Source organism: Nanorana parkeri, unplaced genomic scaffold, assembly GCF_000935625.1.
Source record: "Nanorana parkeri isolate BGI_ZX_2015 unplaced genomic scaffold, ASM93562v1 scaffold1361, whole genome shotgun sequence".
NCBI lineage: Eukaryota > Metazoa > Chordata > Amphibia > Anura > Dicroglossidae > Nanorana > Nanorana parkeri.
The window spans coordinates 178,817-189,631 of record NW_017307629.1 but is presented as its reverse complement, the minus strand read 5'-3'; the positions used below and the strand labels follow the sequence as shown (position 1 = coordinate 189,631).

Here is a 10,815-nt window from a genome sequence, read left to right as displayed (position 1 = left end):
CAATTGAATTGTGTATTTTTATCGGTTTAATATTAATTTGAGAAACATTTGCGCAATTATCGCAGGGCCTACAAATTTAGTATCACCATCTTTTTATTCTACCGGGCCTGCGCTTTCAGAAAATATATGGTTTGGGGTTTTACAAACGCTAGCAACCCAGCAGTTGAAAATTTAAATCAATAGGAAAAAATTGCAGAAAATTCAAAAATGGCTTGGCCAGCTGATTTGAAAAATGTTCCGGAGGGCTTGGCAGCGAAAGGGTTAAATGAGATCCCTTTCCAACTTTTTTTTTTTTTTTTTTATAGCAATGCTCTGCTCATTATTTAATTCAGCAGCTTGCAGTGCGTCTATTCTTGACATGATATAAGTGACATTCTGTCTAATCATCTTATAGCTGCCGGCATTCTGCCCTTTGATTCTCTGGTCAGTAAGAAGGAAATGTTCCATTAGACCACCAAATATTTTGGCTGTAATCCCTGTTGTACCACCAGCTTCAGGAAACATTGTATACTTTATAGGAATTTGTGAGGCCAATGTGTTTCTCTGCATGGATTGCTTACTTGCCTGCATGTTTTCATTGATGTTGAGTCCTTGCAGATTGATAGTGGGTGTCTTTTAGTGGGTTGTCCTCTTTTTGGGTTTGTTAGTCCAGCCCAACCAAAGATCATTTGCATTCGAGGATGAGAGAGGGAGCGTGCACATTGGTCCCATACCCAGAAATTGTAGGCTTTAGAAGTCTGCCACTAATAGTTTAGTTGTTCACAATATTATAGGGAGCTCTGGACAAAAACACTTACAAAATGTATTGATGTGTACGATATGTGTAGACACGCTGTTGTAAGTTCTAATGCAGAAATATTGCTATTTAAAGGGAAATGTAATGGGAAACAATAGTCTCTCTATGTATGTGGGACTATAATCAGCTTAATGTAAACAGTTTCAGATTCTAGTAATCTGAGTGCTAATGTTTTAATCAGCTTGTTTCCCCATGTAGTTGTTAATGGAGGCCTAGACTCGGTTGGCAATGTTCAAAGCGGGACTTGACAAATTTGCTTTGAAGCTAGGGGCCAGCTAAAAAAAAGTTAGGGGCCAGTTTTTTTTTTTTAAACTAACAAAGCTTTATTTTCAACTACAGTTGTAATTTTCAGTTACCTGACTTGTAGCGCAATCATCGTTTTCATATGCAAGTGCAACCGATTTGTGACTTTACTTTTTTTTTTGCAACTTGACTGACTGCACAAGCTCCTTTAGGTGATAGCACTTTGGAGATGACTGGCTCTCTTTAAGCTGATATTATGGGTCTATTAGACCCCTAGTCTCACCTTTTCACCTTTTAGCTGGGGAGTGACAGCTGCCTGCTGAGGCAGCTGAATGTAAACACAGCAGGTAGTGGCTGGGAGCAATAGCCAGCCTGCTATTGGCTATTTCAAATTGCAACAGCAGGCTGGCTATTGCATCCAGCCCACTGCCTGCTGTCAATCAGCAGAGGAGGGAACTAAAGGAGAAAGTTCTGCTTCAGGTCTTCTTTGCTGATTGACAGCAGGCAGTGAGTGGGTGCAATAGCCAGCCTGCTATTGGCAACTGCAATTTAAAGTAGCCAATAGCAGGCTGGCTATTGCTCCTGGCCACTGGATGGAGGACTTGTCGCCGGCTTTCTACCACCAGCAGTTGATCCGAAGAGAATGCACGGGGGGGTTTGAAATGCAGGTCACAGCGGCTGACAGCGGTCTCTCTTCCCCACTGGGCGCCAGCGGTCTGTGTCCCCTGTAATCCTTGCTGCCTTTGCTGATACAGGCCGAGAGCACCTGGGATCGAAGTGGACACAGGCCGCAGCATGCAGCGGGCTCCCAGCGGGGAAGAGAATGGGGGGGGGACAGAGCTGATGTAGCGGCCAGAACTGCATGTCCGGGGCGTCGGGCAATTGGAATTGCTCACCCCTGGTGCAAGCAGTTAACAGTCTGACAAAAGCCCAGGACGCATTTTTTAGTTGCCATGGCGAACTGGTCCTGGGGTTTGTACTGGATTAAAGTACTGAGAGTAGGCATTTGATGTTGCCCTTTTGCCCAGGCTCACTTTTTCATCTATTGCACAGTGTCTCAGGGAAATGGTTCTTCCTGTGGAAGAAATACAAATTGCATAGTGTGGGATTATGACTGCCTCTAGAAGTGATCTCCTGCTTCTAATCAGAACTTTTATGAAAAAAGTATAGTTGATGCTCACTTGCTACGTTACGTTTAACTGTGGCACTGAATACCTGGTATAGTAGCTCGAAACCAGTGTCTTGTGATGTGCCTGGCTGATGCAGGGTCTCTGAACAGATTTTCTTACAGAACTGGTATGTATTTTAGGGGTTCTTTTAGCATATTTAGAGACTACAGGGTGGGTTGGCAGGCAGGACTCATTGTATTAGACGTGTGTAGCTCCTTTCCAGAAGGAAGTCGGCAATGGGAGGCTACATAGTTCTCCCAGTACATATTTTCTTAAAAGGGATTCGGAGAGGAAATATGGGAGCTACCATTGATTGCGGTCTCATTCGGGTGTTGTCATCCTATACTGGGAGGGTTCCTGATGCACATGTTAGCTGCTTTTATTAACCAAGCTACTACTACTTGTCTCTGCCTGCCCATTTATAAATTAAAACCGTGAGGACACAAATATGGGAACTGCCAGTGGCCACTTGATGTTAAAGATGCAGGTTTTAGGGCTATCATCATGATCGTAATGTCACTGACCTAGAAACCAGCAAGTCTGAGAATTCTATATTCCTGTCCTGTTAAAAATAATTTTGTTTTCAGATAAATGTTACATTCCTGTTTCTACTTGATTTTACATTTCACTTTTTAGGAACATTATTGTTCACGTTGTTCCTTTTTTCCCTTCTAGGAAAAAACAGCGGAGGCCGAGGACACAAGATTAGCGACTACTTTGATGTAAGTTTGAATTATGCAGTGAGACCTCTTACACACTTCCAAGTCTATATTGGGTATGAGTTTCCTTCTGGTAGACTACTGAGTAGGGAATTGGGTTTGAAGAATAAGAAAGTCCTATGAAGTCCTGATAATTTTCTCTCTCCAGCTTGTGAATTGTATATATTATTTCAGTGATCTACACTTTTTAGATAGGTGGTGACATTGAACTAAACTAGCTAATCTGTATTTTCTACCAAGTACATAGCATGCCACTTAACATCTCCAGGTTTCTTTCTTGTGCAATTGATGGACACTTGATCCAACTGCACCTTTTGTTTGCTTAATTTTCTAGGGTGTTTGAAGTAAAATTGTGTTTCCCTCCCATGCCACAGAGTTGTTAGAGCAGTTGTTACATTTGGGCTTAAAGCAGGGGTAGCCAAACTCTGGCCCTCCAGCTGTGGTGAAACTACAAATCCCATGATGCATCTCTTTCCGGGAGTCATGTCTGTGGCTGTGAGAATCTTGCAATGCCTAATGGGATTTGTAGTTCCACCACAGCTGGAGGGCCGGAGTTTGGCTACCCCTGGCTTAAAGTGAAACTCTACCCCAATTTGTTTTCTCCCTTTTGCGTTTGGATAGAGTTGGGAAGGGTTGGAAACTGTCAGAATTGTATTTATTGCGGTGACAACACTGATTGATTTAGCGCTCTCACGTGGGTAAGTTTCATGCTCCCTAACATCTGAAGATACTGCGTATTTTCATTGCAGGCAGCAAAGGAAAGTTAAGGGTATGCTTCTGGAGATGGGGCCTGACCAGCCATATAACTCTCCCTAAGCTCAACTTAGAAAAGTTTTGGCCAAACCTTCACTTTCAACATTGTCTGTTTTTTTTTTTTTGTGGTTTTTTTTTCTGTAAAGAGATGGTTGTAATTGTAAAATTTCAATGGGGTGTGGGTGAGATTTTTTTTTTATTTTTTATGTTTGATGTAGAAAAAGAATGATTGTGATGTTTTGACAAGAAGGAACTCGGCATATTCCTAATCTTTCATTAGAGTTCTTGGCAGGTATAAGATAATTTAAGATTTTGCTTATGATGACAGCAAGGAAGGCTGTAATTTGTCATCTTTCATTCCACTGTTCCCTTATTATTAAATTACTATACAGGGTAAAATGGGATCGTGCTGTGCTTTATCTGTGCTGTGATAGCATATCTGCCATCGTACCATTTGCATTAATACCAGTGTGTATTCCAGTGTGGAGGAAGTACTCTTGGGTATAGAAATGGATGCAGAAGAAAACTAGAATGCTCTTTTAGTTCACTTAGGTGAAATACATTTGTGTGTAAGGAATGGATCTACAGGTCTATCTCTGTACATTGCTCTAGTATTTTACTTTCCTGTATTAATGAATCTGTCACTGTGGTGGGTCTTCACATGATATAATGAATGCTGTAGGTGGTTTACTTTGTCACAACCAGACACAGATTAATGGAAATGCATAGACATAATTTAAAGGGCCACTAACCACCTAGATCAGATGTCGGTTTTTGGTAGATGCTGGGAAGTTAAACCACCTGACAATTTTGGTTATCTCCCACTTTATTGGTGCGATCTCTGCTCTTTATTTTATGGCTCTGCACACCTATTGGATTTTTATATTTTATAATATGGAGATGCTGAGCGGGTACACCCGGGTGGACATTAACATAGCCAGAAATTATGACAGTGAGAGCTTGCTGTTAAATTATACTAGACTTAAAAATCCAGATCTACTATATTTTACCTAGAACTAAAATATGGCTTCCGAGTACACTTACCATGTATCCCTTTATTAGACAATAACACCTTATAGGTTTTGGCTGTGGTGGCTTTGTAGAGGCTCCCCCAATCATCATTTATGAATAACATTTATGTGGGTGCTGTAAGATAAAGGTAAAGCAAGCAGAAGACTGTTTCAGCTGCTTACTTACTATTCAGGTATTAAGGATCTTACTTAAAAGCAAGCTGTTAGAAATAGAATACAGTTTTATCTCTTTATAGTGTATTTTGAAGATATTTTTTATAGGGAATGGTTAAAATGCCTGCCAGGTTTTCTTTCTGCCGTCTGTGCCCTATCGGGGTTATTTCCCATCCCAAACATGCCACAGGACGTTAAAGGAAATCACTCCAAAGGGGAATTTCGCTTGTAGACTGGTGTCACTGGAATAGTTGTCTACATTGGAAGTTTTCCTGTCCTGTTTTTGCATTAATGACTTTCTGCCCCAATGACAGTGGTCACCAGTACAAACAGGGTGCATCTATACAATGCAGCCACAGACAGCAGTGAGAAACTCAACCAGGATTTCAGCATTCCCCTGCTCCACCCGACACTATAAAAAGGCTTTTGACGTGCTTTAATTGAAACCAGAAAATTCTAGTTTTCAGTTGATTTTAGTTTTTTTGGTGACGATTAAAAATGGTGCATTATGGAACCCCTACTCAATATCTGCCTCTGCCCATTGCTTGCAGTGAATTGAGATTTCACAGAGGATGGGAGTAGGAAGAATGAGTGTGCTTCATCTGAGCAGACACTGTAACTTTGCGTATTATATGCTATTAATTCATTTAATGATCAACTCCAGCCAAAATATCTTAGTTTGAGAGCAGGGGAGGGATAGAGCCTCAGTCGGGTCTATGTCCCTGTTGGGGAGATTCCCCTCGCTTCCTCCACTGAGTTACAGTGATTTTCATTGTAATATAACCATGCTGTGTTTGTTTTTCTCAGTACCAAGGTGGAAATGGCTCCAGTCCTGTAAGAGGTCTACCTCCTTCAATACGGTCTCCACAGAACTCGCACTCACATTCCACCCCTTCATCTTTTGTAAGTCCTGGGTCAATGCTTTATTTCTAATAGCAAATGATGTTACTTCATATTACATGAGGTCACAGGATTTTGAGCCTTTTCTGCTATGTTAATCTGAACTGAATTTCCACTAGAAGTATGAAGTGTAATTAAATGTCATTTTGCGAGATGAATGGCGTGAAGCTAACCAAAATGGTGATATTTATCTTGGGCAATCTACAGTACTGTGCAAATGTTTTAGGCAGGTGTGCAAAAATGCTGTAAAGTAAGAATGCTTTCAAATATTTATTTTTTATCAATTTACAAAATGCAAAGTGAGTGAACCCAAAAAAATATAAATCAAATCAATATTTGGTGTGACTATCCTTTCATCAATTCATACACTTGCACAGAGTAAAGGTGCCCATACACTGTGCTATTATCGCACGATAATCGCGGGGAAATCCCGCGATCGTACGATCGCAAAGTGTATGGAAGGCGTGCAACCGTTTTTACTGTACGGTCGCACGTCTTTTGTCTAACGATTATGTTCGAAAACCAGCCGAGAATCGTACGGTTAGTGGCGTGCTCGTTCGACAACCGCTGATGGACCGGTGTGCACACTGCCCGTTCAGCATTGTGGTCATCGGAAGCCCGCCCCTCAGCGGGGCGGGTTTGCGATGATCGCAAGTACGATCTGCCTGTCCAAGATGGGCAGATTGTACTTTTTTTTTTTTTAATTACTTTACAACCATCGTAAGACTAAAGTCTTGCGATGGTTGTAAAGTGAATGGCCGCCTTTAGGGATTTTGTAGGATTAGAGTCAAGTGCATGATTAATCAATAATACCAAGCTGGTGCTAATCATCGATTTCATATCTAGGTTGAAACAGTCATTAACAGTAACAGCTGTGTAGGAGGCTTAAAACTGGGTGAGGAACAGCCAAACCCTGGTACTAAGGTGAGGTTGTGGAAGACTTTCATGTCGCAGGTCATACACCATGGCAAGACCTGAGCACAGCAACAAGACACAAGGTAGTTATACTGCATCAGCAAGGTCTTTCCCATGCAAAGATTTAAAAGCAGACTGGGGTTTTAAACTCTGCTGTTTTAAGCTCTTTCGAAGAAGCACAAAGAAATGGGCAACGTTGAGTACTGTAGACGCAGGGGTCGGCCAAGGAAACAATGCAGCAGATGAAAGACACATCATGCTTCCCTTCGACATCGGAAGATGTCCAGCAGTGTCATCAGCACCGTACTGGCGGAAGCCAGTGGGACCCAGGTACACCCATCTAATGTTCAGAGAAGTCTAGCCAGAAGTAGTCTTCATGGAAGAATTGCAACCAAAAACGAGGCTAAGTGACTCAACAATGCACGAAAACATAGGAACTGGGGTGCAAAAAAATGTCAGCAAATGCTCTGGACTGAGGAGTCAAAATTTAAAATATTTGGCTGCAGCAGGAGGCAGTTTGTTCGCTGAAGAGCAGGAGAGCGGTACAATAATGAGTGTCTGCAGGCAACAGTGAACCATGTTGGAGGTTCCTTGCAAGTCTGGGGCTGCAATTCTGCCAATGGAGTTGGGGATTTGGACAGGATCAATGGTGTCCTCAATGCTGAGAAATACAAGCAGATACTTATCCATCATGCCATACCATCAGGGAGGTGTGTGATTGGCCCCAAATGTATTCTGCAGCAGAACAACGACCCCCAAACATACAGTTGACAATGTAATTCTTCAGTGTAATAAAGAACAAGGAGTCTTGGAAGTGATGGTTTGGCCCCCACAGAGCCCTGATCTCAACATCATGGAGTCTGTCTGGGATTACATGAAGAGACAGAAGGATTTAAGGCAGCCGATATTCACAGAGGATCTGTGCTTAGTTCTCCAAGATGTACCTAGAACAACCTACCTGCCGAGTTCCTTCAAAACCTGTGTGCATGTGTACCTAGAAGAATTGATGCTGTTCTGAAGGCAATGCGTGGTCACACCAAATATTCAATTCATGTTGATTTCTCTTCTGTTCATTTTGCTAATTGATAAAAAATAAACTAACACTTTTTTATTTCTGAAACATTCTTGCTTTACAGCATTTTTCACACTTGCCTAAAACTTTTGCACAGTACTGTAAATTCAGCATGCGATTAACCACTTCAAGACCCGGTGTTTACACCCCTTTCCTGGCCAGGCCATTTTTCAGTATTCAGCGCTGTGGTACTTTGACATTTATTCCGTCATGCAACACTGTACTGAAATAAATTTTATACCATTTTTTTAGGGGACAGATAGAGCATTCTTTTGAGCTATTTAATCACCACTGCGGTTTTTATTTTTTACTATATTAAGGAAAAATTATTGAAAATTTTGAAAAAAAAAAGTAATTTTTAAAAAATATGTTAGGAAACAATTATTATTACCCATATTTTTGGTAAAATATAAAAGGTGGGGTCACGTCGGGTAAATAGACACCAAACATGTCAAGCTTTAAAATTGCGCGCACCAGCGAAATCGCAAAAAAACGAACATACCCAAAATTGACCATAGGCGACGCTTTAAAAGCTTTTACCGCTCATCAGTTTAGTGATATCAGTGAGTGATGGGTCTAGAATTATTGCTCTCGTTCCGACGTTCGTGACGATATGTAACGTGCGGCGTAATGGGCGCAATCGTCTTTATCGCACGTATGCGCACCCAACGCCTGTTTGCATGCGTGTATGTATGGGGGGGACTTTAAAAAAAAAAAAAAATTTACATTCTTTTTTTATTTGTAACTTTACATTATTGGGGTGGGAAACTTTTTTTTTTTTTTCCACTTAACTTTATTGCTATCCCATAGGGGGCTAAGAAACCCCCCTATGTGGTTGCAAAAGAAGTGACAGGTCCTCTTTATGGAGACATCAGGGGTCTCCAAGACCCCTAATGTCACCTAGGAACCCCCTGAAGAAGCTGATGAAGCAGAAATCTGCTTCATCAGCTTCTCTCCAGCATCTGAAGCTGGAGAGTGACACAAGAATGCTGAAGTGATGTAATATACAACACTTCCGCATTTTGACAGCGGAGAGGGGTCCGGAGGGAGTTCGTGTACCGACCTCCCTCTGATCCCCTGTCAGAGAGGCACTATGCTGGTCCCGGGCTCGCACCGGGCACAGCGGGACCAGCGTGAAAGCGGGAGGGGCTGAGCCGCGGAGGGGGGGACACACCTCATACAAGTGATCCGCCGGCCCTATAGCCGGTGGATCGCTTGTATGTTAACAGGCATCGCTGCCTGTTTTTAAAGATCGGGCATTTCCCGCAGCATCTAAAGACGCCCGCTCAGATCTAGAGAGCTCCTGGCCAGCCGTTTTTTTTTGCATCGGCCGGCCGGGAAGTGGTTAAAAGATGCATAAGCAAGAAGTTACCCTTCATTGAAAACCTCCAGTCATTACACTTGGTACATAGGCAGCATGTCATGGATTCAAAGTTGGACTTTTCAGGAATGACTAGCAGGAGGCCGCAGTCTTTGTAAATGGCTCATGCAGTACAAACTGATGAAAAACTTTGTTTATTTCCCTATATCAGCTGGTAACTTGCCAGACGGTCGAAGTGTTGAATTGTAGATGCCATATAATGTGTGTTCAACACCTGCAGCCAGAGAGCAGCCACTCCTTAACAGCAACATGCAAGATAGCCAAACATCAGAGTGTCCTGGTGACCTGGCTCTCCCTGGTTTGGGTTAGGCCGGGATTTAGTGGTTTTTTAGAGTTGTGAAGCTTATAAAGGAGCAATAGACATGATTTTCCATCATGACTTAACATCACTGTAAGAAATACTTGTTCTATGTACACAACGTAATAACTGAAACCAGTCCTTTTATTGGAAGTGTTATTTGCCAAAGATCTGCTGTCTATGACCTCTTTAATAAAAAAAAAACAAAAACCGGCATGATATTGATTTAAAGGAGTTGTGAAGTCCCAGCATATCCTCTCCTGTTATGACATCAGCATTGTAATAGGAATACATACTAGAGTTGTTTTGATGATACAATCAAAGCTTACTTGAAAAAAATTGTCCGTTACGTCACCGCATCGCCGACGGGACTCCCGGAAACCGGCGGAGAGGCGAGTGTTTTCATTAGTGATCAAAATAATTTTAATCGATCAAAAAGTTTAACGATTAATCGAGAAATTAATCTTTAATTTTCACAGCCCTAAAAAAATCCCATTTATATAGTGAGTGCTGCCTTCCATCTGCTCATCCCTTTCACCAACTTCCTGGATTCCCAGAGTGCTTTGCGTCTCTCTTTCCCTGCTGCTTAATGTAATGCAATCTCCATTTCTCAAGACTGCATATCCCACCATGCATTGCTTCCAACAAGCAAGGATGATGATACCTTGTTCAGATGTTGAGTTATAGTTCAGATGGCAGGCTTAGACTTGTGACACAAGGAAGTGCATATTCACAGGGCTGAGTGAAATTGTGTCATTGAGGAAGTACATCCTATGGGCATCTTTAATAAATACGTTTACAAACCTCTAGTTCGCTATGGTTATTAGGAGTGGGATATTCACTGTGAGATTTATTTATTTATTACCGGTATTTATAGAGCGCTAAGAGTTTATGCTGAGCTTTACACCGTGCACATTCACATCAGTCTCTGCCCTCGAGGACATCACAATCTAAGATTCCTATCTCGCATGCATACAGGGCCAATTTAGAGAGGAGCCAATTAAAGGAGAACTATGGGGTCAGTGTTTTTCCCCATAGTTCTCCTTAGGGTAACGGGAGGACACAAACTAGCGTCCTCCCGTTACCCTAAGCTCAGTATACCGCAAGCTACAGCTCGCGGTATACTGAGACGCCGCAGCCGGAGCGGATCCCAACGTAGATGACGGGATCCGCCCAGCTGCGTGAGTGACAGCTGGCTCTGCCTATCTAGAGGCAGAGCCAGCTGTACCCGCCCCCTCCCCCGTCCGTTCCGCCAGTCAGCGCTGGCAGATCGGAGCGGGGAGAGGGGAATCCAGCCCTCCCTCTGTCACGGCAGAGAGCCGTGAGAGGTGAGCGAACCTGGTATGTGTTCGCTCACCTCCCGAACACATATATATATATATATA

At 42.5% G+C, this 10,815-nt stretch overlaps 1 protein-coding gene across 2 annotated transcripts in view; it reads left to right on the top strand.

Moving 5' to 3' along the window:
- TLK1 (tousled like kinase 1) overlaps positions 1-10,815 on the top strand; it is a 136,908-nt gene that overhangs the window by 96,630 nt on the left and 29,463 nt on the right. For both annotated transcript variants that reach the window (XM_018569579.1, XM_018569578.1), the window contains exons 8-9: positions 2,884-2,930; positions 5,672-5,767. In XM_018569579.1, the coding sequence (XP_018425081.1) occupies positions 2,884-2,930; positions 5,672-5,767 (143 nt within the window). The remainder of the gene's footprint in view (positions 1-2,883; positions 2,931-5,671; positions 5,768-10,815) is intronic.